Below are 14,160 nucleotides of genomic sequence, written 5' to 3' on the forward strand. Positions count from 1 at the left end.
CAGGCTCCAGACGCACAGGCTCAGCGGCCACGGCTCACAGGCCCAGCCACTCCGCAGCATGCGGGATCTTCCTGGGGGGCATGAACCCGTGTCCCCTGCATCAGCAGGCGGACTCTCAACCACTGCGCCACCAGGGAAGCCCCCTAGATATTTACTTAATTGATGAGTCGTGAGAAAAGAAGATTCCGGGAGCTGCAGGTGAATTTTCAGAGAGAAAAAGAAAATTACTATTTATTGGTATCCTTCATGGGCTACTTGTAAAATGGTAATTAACATATCTTAATAGGTCTTTTATTCCCTGCTGTCAATGCTCTGTTTAAACCCTCCAGGGACTACCAGTCAGGCATCAAATACACCTTAAGGTCTGGGATGATTGCCTTCCTCACCAGCCTCATCTCTGGTCACCATTCTACATATATTCTATGCTCCAGAGATACTGAACAATACGCAGTTCCCTTTGCCTCTGCCCTCACTATTTCCCTTGTAACTCTAGTGTCCCTCTTAAATTTCTCATTTTTAGGACTCATTCAGCTTGTGTCACCTCCTTCAGAGAGCCTTCCTTGATATCTGCCTAGATAGACGCATTCTCTGTCAATGCTCCTGAAGCACCCTATACATCCTTCTGTTATAGGACTTACTATGCTGTATTGTGAGTACTAGATTACAGTGCCTGGCATATACTAAGCACTCAAGAACATTTATTTGTTGAATTAATTCTTCTTTTCTTTTGGCTGCGCCACGTGGCATGCAGGATCTTAGTTCCCCAACCAGGGATCGAACTCGCGCCCCCTGCAGTGGAAGCGCAGAGTCTTAACCACTGGACCTCCAGGGAAGTCCCTTGAATTAATTCTTTAACACACGCGTTGGCTCAATGTTTGTTCATTAGTCTGCCTGTCATTAATCTCTTCCCACTCAAATACTGTCTAACATGCTTTGTATGCCATCTAGCAAAGTTCCATAAGTGGATTTTAGTGACTATTTCTGGATAATGATACTAAAGCAAGTCTTCATGTAGAATACGTCCAAGGAATACTGGGATGGTGTATGTCAGTTGTGCACAATCATGACTAAACAGTCTTAAACAAACAGAATACTTCGAATAATAGAAAGTATTAGAAAGTATTGGTAGTATTACCAGTTAAAGCCAGTTCAAAGTCAAGGTGAATATCTATTTATTTTTCTCCCAATAAATGTAAAGTGTATTGTGAATAACCAGTGAATTCCAACGATCTGCATAGAAGTTTTACTTAAATTTTATGTACCTTCTTGAGTTTCTTTGTGTATGAGTATGTTTTTGAGTGTGTACAGTTTTGGAAAGGAAGGAGCTGGAATTAATAGTGAACAAACCTGGAAAAAAGTGTGAAGATAATACTGTTGTGGTGTTTTTGAAATATGTCTACAAATTCTTTCATAATACTCCCTCCTGTGGTGGAGGTTAATTCTTTTCTCCTAGGTGTGGGTTGGACTTAGTGACTTGCTTCTAATGAATATGTAGTGGAAGTGATGGTGTATAACTTCTGAGACTAGGTTGTAAAATATAGTGTGGCTTCAGCCCCTTTCTCTTGGATTGCTCACTCTGGGGGAAGCCAGATGCCATATCATGAGGATGCTCAAGAGATGTATGGAGATGCCCACGTGGTGAGGAACTGAGACTTCCTGCCAACAGTCATGTGAGTGAGAAACCTTAGAAGTGAATCTTCCAGTCGCAGTCAAGCCTTTAGGATGACTGCAGCAGCCCTGGATGACATCTTGACCATAACCTCATGAGAGACCCTGAATCAGAACCATCCAGCTAAGTTGCTTCTGTATTCCTAACCACAGAAACTGTGAGATGATTTTTTTAAGCTGCCAGGTTTTAGGGAGTTTTTTTGGTTATTTAGCAATAGATAAATAATGGCGTGGTTAAAAGAATAAGGAACTCTTCTATGGTTTCTAGCAACATGGTGCATTAAATATCCTAAAGAGCCTAACTGTGTAAAACCTATTAGAAATGCAATGGGAATTTGATAAAAATACAATTATAGTGTAGAACTTCCATACACCTCTTTGATGGCTGGACACATCTAGCAGGCAGTAAGAAAAGAGTCTAGTAGACAAAAAAATCAGTAAAGACATATAATAATTGAATAATATAATCAATAAATATAATTTAAAATTCATTTAGAGCCTTACATCCTTTAAATAATTATACATTTTTTGTATGTCCATGGAATACTTTCAAATATCAGTCACATATTTGGCCACAAAGAAAACGTTAACAACTTCAATGTGTTAAAGATCTACAGGCTACATTCTCTGAACCTAACTTTAAAAATGTGGCCGAAAATATTAATTTCATGATAATTAAGCAACATACTTATGGATAACTCTTAGGTCAAAGAGGGAATAAAAAGGGGAAAGTATAATCTACCTTAAAAAGAACACTTTATATCAAACCTATGGGAACAGCTTTTATTATTTCCCATAGGTTTTGATATAAGGTGTTCTTTTCACTGCTTCTCCCATGCATCCCAGACCAATATCTACAACTGCCCCCTTGACTATTCCACTTAGATGTCCCACTTGGATGCCCTCAGGCATCTCAAACTCAACATATTCAAAGCTGAACTTATTTTTTCTCTTCCAAACTTGTTCATCTTAATGTATTGCCTGTCAACTGAATGGCACCACTATTCACTATCCATTAAGTTGCTCAGACTAGAAATCTGGGAGTTGTCTTCAATTCATTCTTCCCCCATATTCAATCAGTAACCAAATCTCATCCATTTGACCCTCTTAGTCTGAGTCCAATCTGTGCCCAGCTCTTCATCCTCACTGCCACTGACTTTGTTCAGGACTCATTTCTAACCTTCACTATTGTAATAGCCTCTTAATTGTAATAAGGGGCAGTATGGTATTGCAGTTAGGATTGGTTGAGTAAGATAGACCTAGGTTAAAACCCTGGCTTTGCCACATATTATGTGAAATCTTGGGCATGATAATTTACCACTCTGAGACTTAGTTTACTTATGTGTAAAATGTTAGATAAAAATACTTTTATTGTTGGGAGGGTTAAATGAGAGAATATAGTTTAGTATAGTTCCTGGTACATAGTAAGTGTTCAATATGCTAACTGTTATTTTTATTGTCTCATTGCCTCCAGTCTCTTCACGTCTACTTCCACTTTCCTTTCTTATAAAAGGCAAATTCTTTTTTTTCTTTCTTTTTTTTGGTCATTTTTTGAAGTCTAGTTAATTTACAATGTTGTGTTACAGGTGTACAGGAAAGTGATTCAGATTCTTTTCCATTATAGGTTATTACAAGATATTGAATATAGTTCCCTGTGCTATGTAGTAGGTCCTTGTATTTTATTTATTTTATATATAATAGTGTGTACCTGTTAATCCCAAACTCCTAATTTATTCCCCCCCCCCCACTCTCCCCTTTGGTAACCATATGTTTGTTTTCTATGTCTGAGCAGAAAAGGCAAAGTCTGACCATATTATGCTCCTGCGAATATTCTTCAATAGTTGCCCTTTGATAACAGGATAAAAGGTAGATTTCCTGGCACAGCTTACCAGAATCTTAATGATCTAACCCTTATCTACCAGTCAAGCTTCATCTGTAATTCTCTAACTTGAACTTTTAGTTAAAGCAATTCTGAAAAAAAACGATTTCCACAAACCCACTATGTTCTAATGTATATATCTTGGTAGATGTATTCTCTTCTCCTGGAAGGTTCTCTTTCCATTTGTCTGCTTAGAAAATTCTTTCTCATCCTTCATGTCTCCTCAGCTCAATTGTGGCACCTTCTGTAAAAGCTTCCTTGGCTTCCCTATGGAGAGTGGACTTTGTTTATATACCTCCTTTATTGCACTTATTATATTGGATTGTGATTACTGGCATGACTGTTCTACACTAAACTGTAAAATCCAGGATAGGGACCATGGCTTCTCTACTTCATGTGTTCAATAATTAGCATAGTGCATGGCATGTAGCAAAAGCTCAATAAATGTTAGTTGAATGAATGCATTAATGGATTGCAGGATTTCCTTAATAGTTATTGTTAATGTTTACCTGACTCATAGTTTAAGCTTGATTTCTTGGCCTTTTCCCCATTCACATCAGCATATGTCACCTATACATGCCACAAGAAAAAACAAAGAAAATCCTCAAATGAGTTTTCAAAGAATTTGAACATCATCTATTTCTCACAGAAATTTAATAAAGTGATTTAAAAAGTCCATTTATAATATACACGTGTTTCATTTGGTTTACATTACGTACATTACTTACAGAATTCAAAGGCTTATAGAATTCATTAATATACTAAAATTAACTAACTGAGGAATGCACTGATCAGCATGGAAGGTAATCAGTTGATAGCTAAAAAGAGTATGTGTGGTTTTTAAAGAAAGTTAACTATAGGGAAAATGTTTTGAGAGAGCTGGAAAGCACAGAGCAGGTTTTCTGCACACAAGGGATGTGACTCTTTGATTTGGCCAAGAGATCTACCTGCTTAGGTAATTATACAGGAAGATAAATCCAACAGAGTAGACTTTATTTGTTTTCCAGGCCTGAGAGCTGAACACAAGCCACCAGAAGTACATTTCCTGACACTGATGGGATGGGTGAAATAAGCTGGAAACTAGCATTGGATTCTATTGTAATAAAAGTGGTCATGCTATTTCTCAAAATAAATTAGGTGTTTGTGACCATTTGATTTATGCATATTGTCCAATGTATTTTAAAGCCTTCTTTAAAAGCAGATGGTCTAAATTCGTTTATTGGGTTTTTTTTGATAACATATGTAGTACTAAGTTTGCCATCCATGCTACACTCAGAGAATACTTTTTTTCTGACTGTATAGTGAGGCTAGTGAAAAAAGTTATTAATTCCTGATGTGCAACTACTAAACTATCTTAAAGTAGTTAAGATTCTTTAATCAGGTACTAAGCATACAGATTATGGATGTTAGCACAGTAGCACAGTGCCCTGGACACAGCAGGTGTTTTATAAATATGTGTTTATATAGAGAAGCATATCGTGGCTAACATGCTACATTTGAAGAGGTATATAATTGGGTCTGTCACTTTCTATGCATTTAACACAGAATATGGCAAAATATGTTAACTTTTTAGAACAGGTGAGCCAGTTAATGCAGTGCTAACGGAGCCAAGGAGGTGCATTTGATTCTTATAATGAATGACAAATTGGCAACCCACAGAGGTAATATATGTTGTGACCAGGTACACTGAATGTCTGTGGCCAACTTCCTGCCATCAGATGAGTGATCACTGGTCACAAAGGGGATAGGGCGAGGCAGTATGGCTGTCTCTGCACAACCCATCAGCACTAGAAGAGAAATGATTCACAAAAGCCCAATGTGTTGATTCTTCTGCAGGGCATAGGCATGGACCTTGAAGCTCTTGAAGCTCATCATTTAGGAAGACTGTAACCTAAGGGCTAAGTGGGAACACTCAAGTTGTTTCTGGTAAATCTCTATTAAGAGTTGAGACAAATATTCAAATTTTGGATCTATTTAACACATTTAAACTCTCAGGCTCACCATTTTTCTTTTGTTAGCTTACAGCTTGTTACTGATATTCCCTATACTTAGAGTATGGCAACACTAACATAACTGATAACCATGAGTGCTGGAAGTCTGAAGTAGCACAGGATTATTCCTGTGGGTTCACATTTCAATTTTTATAAAATCTTACTATAGGGTGGTTAATTTCAGGGAATAAGGCTGTTCTGAATTGTCATTTAATACATGAAACTGTGTTATGCCAATCTTGATCATACTTTCATATTTCATTTGTTCTGTCTGTATCTGGGACAAAAGAAATGTTACTTGCCTCTTGTTTTGAAGTATCCTGTAGAGAGTGTCTATAGACATTTGCTGTTTTTGCAGAAACACCTGGAGTTTGAAGTGAAGTACTTGTAATTTCTGGGGGAAAGAAGAGGTACCTTTAAATAAGAAAAAATGATATAGTTCTCCTTGTTGGGCTGCCATAATGTCTAGAATTACCATAGTCAACGATGTATTTATTTATGGAAGTTAAGGCAGTATCTCTAAGTATAAAAGGCCTTTTTTTGAAGTCCCCTGCTTACCAGCTTCCAGTGGCCTGCCACTGCCATCAGGGACAAGCCTGAACTCCCTAACTTCTGGCCCTAAATTACTTTGCCAGCTAAATCTCCCACCACTCCCCTGCCCTAGAATGAACTGTTTTGCACTTCATTCAGTAGGCAAGGGGGAACCACCGAGGACTTTTTGGTCGAGGAATTATATGTCCAAAGCTGTATTTCAGGAAGATTACATTCACAGCAAAATGTAGGATGGATTAAGAGGAAGAAGAGATTGGAGGCAAATTATTGCAGTACTTAAGGGCATGGGTAGCACGAATGGAAAGGAAGGGAAGATTATGAGAGAATTTAAGGTGGTGGATTGGACAGAAGGTGGCAACTTTTGGATGTAGGATATGAGCAGTAGGAAAGAGTCAAAGATGACTCAGGTCTTGTGCCTGAATAAAATTAAAAGAATCAGAGAACGGGTTTGGGGGTGACTAGAAGATGATGAATTTGGTTTTACACATATTGGATCTGAGGTGCTTGTGGGCTGCCCAGGTGGAGATGTCCTAGTGCTCTTGGTGAGTGTGCAGGATATGCGTGGGAATCTTTTGCAGAGACTAACAAAGACTTAGCTAACCTCTAGTCCAGTCCTGGGAGATGGGAAACAGGATGTATTTTTATGTCTGGGGAGAAAAATGGCATTAGAGGGTAGAGACCTTCATGGGGAGAATTCTCTGTACTAGGACTCCCTAATGGCAGTATGTTGGGAATTTATATAGGCAGCCACAGCAGAGGGTCTAACTTCCCCACGCTTTCTTTGCCAATTCCAAAGGGCCTACTCACCCAGCAATCACTCAAAAATGTGTGATACTAATATTTACAATCATGAATAATTTTTATATCTTCCTTTATCAAATTAATCATAGGTTTTATAATCAGGGTAAAAAGCATAACTTGGAAAACTATATGATAAAACTAACTGGAAGATATCAGAGCAATTGCAAATATTGTTCATTTTCTTACCTCCATCATTTAAAGGATATGATGTCTTAATTGTTTCTCTTTCTTTCTGTATGGTTTAACATTCAAGACAAAAAATTAATTAGTACTCAGCCTTCTAAAAGAGACTTTTGCTGACTCTAGAGCAATCAGATTAATACAGTATCTCCCCTTTCCCCTCATCCCCTACTTCTCTCCTAAGCTCTGGCCTCAATGCTAATGTCTATTATTAACCTCTTACTGGATATCTTTTACAGGTACCTAAACTTAACTAGTTTAAAATGAAGCTTATCATGTACTCAGGTACTCCCATCTTTCCAAACTTGCTACTTCTCTGTCTTCCATATTCCGGTTAAAGGCCTAACAATCCATCCAGTGCTCCATTCCAGAAAGCTTAGAATTGTTCCGTTTATTTCAGATAAGGCTAGTTTAATCCAATCTGATGCTTATTGAGTACACGGCTTGGAACTGAAATAAGGTACATAATTCCCGACCTCAAGAAGTTTATCATCCAGTAGAAAGGACAGACAAATATGATGGAGTATAATGAGTTCTGAGTTAGAGGTAAGCCTCAGCACTATGGGAGCACAGAAAACCCATACACAAAAATTAAATCATCATCATCATCATCATTGTCGTCTCCCTTTCTCTGGTTCTACTCATCTATTGAGTCACCAAATCCTGACATAGTCTGATCCTGAAATATCTTAAGTCTGTGGCCTCTTGTTTACCCTCATTGTCACTGCTTTAGTTTGGGCCTTTATCACTTTTATCTGGACTATCCCAATAGACTCAAAACTATCTTGTTTCTAATCTCTTTTCTCTATGTATCTATATCACACACTGCAACCAGATTATCTTTTTAAACCCAAATCATTCTTATTTCACACCCCTACTCAAAAACCTGCATCGGCTCCCTACTACTGAGAGAATAAATTCATACCTCAGCAAGGTATACTAAGTTCTGCCTTCAACCTACCTTTTTAGTCTGCTTTCCTCCTCTGCCATGGTTTTGCTGGCTTGAACTTTCACGCCTTCACTTAACACTTTAAGCCTGTCTGTAATACGGCCTCACCATATCCTCACATCTACTCATCTGGAAACTTCCCACTCATGTTTCAAGACCTAATTCAATTAAGCCCTCCTTTTATAAAGCATTTTTAGATTTCTCTTGGCAGGACTATTCTCTAAATCTTATGTGCTTCTACATTTTGTACAAATCAAAACTCTTCTCTCCTTTGAGTGTAAGGACTTCTGTTTATGTGTGCCTGATCCCTGGAAGATGAGTCCTCAAGAGCAGTGATGATGTCTTTTCCATCTTTGTATCCTATGTCACCTACTTTCCCCCCTTTTCCTTCCTTCTAGCTTAGCACAGGACCTGGCCCACAGCAGGTTCTCAATAAATGTTAGCTATCATCATCATCATCATCATCGAATATTTGTTAGTTTCTGCTCAACTACATGGTACATTTAGCATGAAGCTGACTCAGAACCTTCTCTACCAAGGAGAGGGTCCAGACCTGTGTAGAACCCCATTATTTCTAACCAATCAGTACCGTGCCAGTGAAGGGGCTATCCCATACACAGGAAAGTTAACCAGATAAATAAATGATCAATACAAAGCACCCGAGACATACAGCTTTCTACCTTTTGTTCTGTTGTGTTACTCTGTACATCATGAGGAGAAGATGATGAGGGTGATGTTTTTTCAGGAATATTTACAGAACTATGTAAATGGTGAGATGGTCCTATAGCAAATGAAAGAGAAATCATTTAATTTTTAAACTTTATTGAATTATAATTGAAGTACAATAAACTGAACATATTTAAAATGTACCATTTGTTCAGTTTTGACATGTGTATAAACCTATGAAACCATCACCACAATCAAGATAAACATTTACATCACCCCCAAAAGTTTCCTTGTGCCCCCTTATAGTTCATCCCTCTCTCTACTCCTGTCCCCCAGGAAATCACTGATCTGTTTCACTATAAATTAGTTTGCATTTTCTAGAGTTTGCTATAAATGGAATCAAACAGGATGAACTAATCAGTTTTTTTGGGGGCGGTGATCTGGCTTCCTTCATTCAGCATAATTATTTTGAGATTCATCAATATTGTTGCCTGTATTAATAGTTTTTTCCTTTTTGTTACTGAGTAGTATCCCATGGTATGGATGCAGTACAGTTTATCCATTTGCCTGCTGAAGGACATTTGGGTTGTTTCCAGTTTTTTGGCTATTATGAATAATGTTGCTATGGACATTGATGTACAAGTCTTTATATGGACATATATTTTCATTTCTTGTGGGCACATACCTAGGAGTGGAATGACTGAATCATGTGGTAGATGTAAGTTTAACTCAGGCTGCCAAAATGTTTTCCACAGTGGTTGTACCATTTTACATTCCCACCTGCAATGTCAGAGAGTTCTAGTTGCTTCACGTCCTTGCAAATACTTGGTATGGTCAGTTACTTAAATTCTAGACATTTTACAGGGTGTATAATGTTATCTCACTTTGGTTTGGTTTATATTTCCCTAATGACTAATAATGTTAAACAGCTTTTTGTGTGCTTATTTGCCATCTGTACGTCTTCAGTAAAATGGTTGTTCATGCCTTTTGCCCAAGTTTATTCAGTTGTCACATTACATATATTGCATGTTTTTCTATATTTTACACTTTTTACAGTGATCATGCCTTCTACACGTAGGTCTGGAGACCATCTTTTGCTGTGCTCACTTTTGGGGCTTGACAGATGCGAAACAGCCATTATGCAACAGGGCTATTTTTTAAATTGTATATTATTTTTTTCATTTTTGACTCTCTAAGTACAAGACCTCTACCCTAGTCTTCCATAGGCATCCACCTGCCTGGGGGTGGAACTAGGGGAGGGGAGGTTAGAATTTTTAACAGGAGGAATGCCACGATAAACACCCAGGTAATATTCAGCACCTGTCATCCCAAAATATGATGACACAGCCAAGACAGTATGACCTGCAAGCCATGCAATTGTCTCAAGAATTTCCCTAAATTTTATCTTCTTTTCTGTGTAGGAAGAGCCTGGAATACTTAGAAAATTCTCCTTTAGTGTACGGGAGATACCCTAAGCCCACCAATAACAGTTATCTGGGCTCAGAAAGAAGGGCTGGGCTCAGTTATCTGGGCTCAGAATATGACTTAAGGAAAGTTAGGGGGAAAAAAGTCCACTCCTTTAGCAGCTCAGAGATGGTGGGAAAATGGAGAGGTGGTGGGAGAGGCTGGAGAGCAAAGATGGGGCTTCACATTTGGGCCTGGGTGCTTCAGATAACTGAGGTTAATATGGAGAGAAAAGAAGAGCTATTGCTCTGCTCTCTGTTTTGGACTCTAGAAAGAGATTTCTTCGGCTACCCCCGCCCCTGCTGCCTCCTCCTCACCTGGGGCATGACCCAGAAACGTTGCAATACAGTGTGGTCAGGCAGAGCAAGGCTCTCTCTGAAGTTTTGCTTTAACTATCTTACAACTGACATAAAATTGTAAGATAGTTAAAGTATACATTGTGGTGATTTGATATATATGTATACTGTGAAAGGATTCCCCCCATTTAGTTAATTAGCACATCCATCACCTCACATATTTACATTTGTTGTTGTTGTTGAAAACATTTAAGTTCTACTCTCTTAGCAAATTTTAATTATACAAAACAGTGTTTTCAACTATAGTTGCCATGTTATACACCGGCTCCTTAGAGCTTATTCATCTTATAGCTGAAAATTTGTACCCTTTTACCAACCTCTCCCTATTTCCCCTTGAGGTTTTGCTTTCTTAAGCCACTCTTGGTTCCCATGTGGTATACACATGGCCCAGAAAGGGCTGAGAGTCTAGCTGGGAAGCTTGCCATGGGGAGTCACTAGGCTGGGGGTAAGAGGGCTCCATCCCGAGTGTTAGTGGAGCAGCCAGCCAGAACTGAGGTGGAATGGGAAAGCCAGAGGATTCTACTAAGCCCAGCGAGACTAGACCATGAGTCATGGCAGTGATGGCCAAATCAGCTGTGAATGACAACAGGCCAAGGACTATCTCAGTGGAGATAAGGGCATCTCTCTGAAGACCAGAGAAGGCAGAGGACAAAAAAGTCATCCAAGCCCCCTTATTTTATTCCACCTCCATGAGGTCATGGAAGCCAGTGTTTCCCAAAATTTAATGTGCATATAATACACTGGGGATCTTATGAAAATGCAGATTCTGACTCAGTAGGTCTGGGGTGTGGCCTGAGAATCTGCATTTCTAATAAGCGCCCTGGTGATGCCCATACTGCTAACACTTAAAGGAGTAAGAACATAAGCCACACCTCTTGCCCCAGACATCTTTGGGAAAGAAGCAGAAAAGTGGGGAAGCTCTCTGAAGGTCTGAGCCATTTTGGGGACCCCACAAAGGCAGAATCTAGAGGAGTATGTTAGAAAAATCAATGACTGAGCCAGAAAACAAAAGGAAGGAAGGCACTTAGATCCAGCAAATTGTGCTAGCCCTACATGTGCTAAAGAAGCCAACTCAAGAAGTAGGTTGAAATGTTAAAATGGCAACAGCTACTACTCAGTTGGGCAGTTCTAAAAGGAACAGGGGAATAAGAGTGGTGACACTGGGGCTTCCCTGGTGGCGCAGTGGTTGAGAGTCCGCCTGCTGATGCAGGGGACACGGGTTCGTGCCCCGGTCCGGGAAGATCCCACATGCCGCGGAGCGGCTGGGCCCGTGAGCCCTGGCCGCTGAGCCTGCGCGTCCGGGGCCTGTGCTCCGCAACGGGAGAGGCCACAACAGTGAGAGGCCCGCGTACCGCAAAAAAAAAAAAAAAAAAGAGTGGTGACACTGATTGCACACTCCACTGCTGCAGAAAAATATGTGGCAGAATGAAATACTTCTGCTGCTAGTAAAGTGACAAGCTACTTCAGACCTGAAAAGTCCAAAGCCTAAGGAAGGGCAGGGTTTTGAGAGAAAGCACTGGTCCAGGTCTTGATCCTCACGAGGTCTTTAGGGCCATAGGCTTCAGAAACATCAGTAGCAAGCACCTCCAGTGAGCAATTTGCAAGGATGATGCTCCAGGTGAAACCAATGAGCTTCCCTAGGAGGCAGAACTGCTGAGCAAGGTATGGGAGCTGTGGTGGCAGCAGTCAGTGAAGCACAGCGTAAAAAAATGCTTTGGGATCTTTTTGGGAATGGAAAAGTACAGAAATGAGATCAGGAGCAGGGGCTGTGTGTGGAAGGGACAGGGCTCTGCACTGGGCTTGCAGAGTTGTCAGCTGCAAAACGTGGGCTGTCCTGTTCAGAGGCGTGTGGAGACAGTGACTCCAATTGAGTAATTAGGACCGCAAGAGCGGCTGTAGCATTGTTGGTAAGCATTACTCAAAATCCATCATTTATAACAGAGGACAGAGGATTTATCCATCTTATAAGCGGAAGCAATCAGTACCAAATCCAGTCTTTACACAAATTACTATTTTAGTATTTCTAATCATAATATTACAATTACGTTTTTGTCCTTGGTGTAATTTCTGGTGACCGGCAGTGATACTCATTTCCTTGATCTTTGGATAAGAAGCTTAAAAAAACACAATGATATTTATTTTTAATAGTGCTGATGACAAAGTTATTCAAGATAGATTCTATTTATCCTTTCATGCCCAACAGGAGGGAGCCATAGCCTAATCTGTATATGGGGTTGTGGGGAGGAATTAGAGAGGATAGGTAGTGGGTCTCAATGGGAGGCAGTTTTGTATCCCAGGGGATAATGGAATTTGGACATGTCTGGAGACATTTTTTTTTAAAAAATATATATATTTTACATCTTTATTGGAGTATAATTGCTTTACGATGGTGTGTTAGTTTCTGCCGTATAACAAAGTGAATCAGTTATACCTACACATATGTCCCCATATCTCTTCCCTCTTGCGTCTCCCTCCCTCCCACCCTCCCTATCCCACCCCTCTAGGTGGTCACAAAGCACCGACCTGATCTCCCTGTGCTATGCGGCTGCTTCCCACTAGCTATCTACCTTACGTTTGGTAGTGTATATATGTCCATGCCACTCTCTCACTTTGTCACAGCTTACCTATCCCCCTCCCCATATCCTCAGGTCCATTCTCTAGTAGGTCTGTGTCTTTATTCCTGTCTTACCCCTAGGTTCTTCATGACATTTTTTCCTTAAATTCCATATATATGTGTTAGCATACGGTATTTGTCTTTCTCTTTCTGACTTACTTCACTCTGTATGACAGACTCTAGGTCTATCCACCTCATTACAAATAGCTCAATTTCATTTTGGTGCTCAGGCTCTTCGTTGTGGTGTGTGGGTTTTCTCTCTCTGATTGTGGTGCATGGGCTCCAGAGTGCATGGGCTATGTAGTTGTGGTGCATAATTTTTATGTTTAAAAATTTAATATCAACTTGCCACTGGAAATGCAAAACAAATACTTCAAATATGGTGGTACATTTGAAGGGAGCCCTCATTCCTGTCTTGAGATTTCTAAAGTCACAAAGAGTACAAGGCTAGGAAGGTAATAAGGGTAAGTTTCCTTTTGTTGTCCAGCATGAAGAATATATTTTAATAACTAGGTCTAATTTAACTCATTTCCTACTTTCTGGAGACTGGTCGCATTTCAGACCAGCCCTTGAAGTCCAGGTTCAGACCAGACTCGCTCTCTCCATCAATAGATATCCTTGTGAGTTTAGGCCACTTCTGAAAATTCACACTTTAAAATATCAAAATTGGCAAAAGCCTGTCCTCAAAATAGCCCAAATTATTGGTCAAAGCTCACTCTACCTTCTGGTGAGCTTCTTCTTTGACTTTTCTATGTTGTTCCTCAACTCTTGCTTCTCTTTTTACTTCTTCCTCAATCTTTGTTAGGAGTAACATTTCCTTTTTTGTTTGTTTGTTTTTGTTTTTGCGGTACGCGGGCCTCTCACTGTTGTGGCCTCTCCCGTTGCGCAGCACAGGCTCCGGACGCGCAGGCCCAGCGGCCATGGCTCACGGGCCCAGCCGCTCCGCGGCACGTGAGATCCTCCCGGACCAGGGCACAAACCCGTGTCCCCTGCATCGGCAGGCGGACTCTCAACCACTGCGCCACCAGGGAAGCCCAGAA

General features: G+C 40.1%; 1 protein-coding gene across 1 annotated transcript in view; it reads right to left on the bottom strand.

Moving 5' to 3' along the window:
• The window catches only part of LOC112396067 (fibrous sheath-interacting protein 2-like), a 58,440-nt gene that overhangs the window by 36,955 nt on the left and 7,325 nt on the right, over positions 1-14,160 (bottom strand). Inside the window, 1 exon segment of the mRNA XM_024739570.1 lies at positions 13,842-13,941. Coding sequence (XP_024595338.1) covers positions 13,842-13,941 — 100 coding nt within the window.

The sequence above is a fragment of the Neophocaena asiaeorientalis genome, unplaced genomic scaffold (assembly GCF_003031525.2).
Source record: "Neophocaena asiaeorientalis asiaeorientalis breed wild unplaced genomic scaffold, Neophocaena_asiaeorientalis_V1.1 scaffold493, whole genome shotgun sequence".
NCBI lineage: Eukaryota > Metazoa > Chordata > Mammalia > Artiodactyla > Phocoenidae > Neophocaena > Neophocaena asiaeorientalis.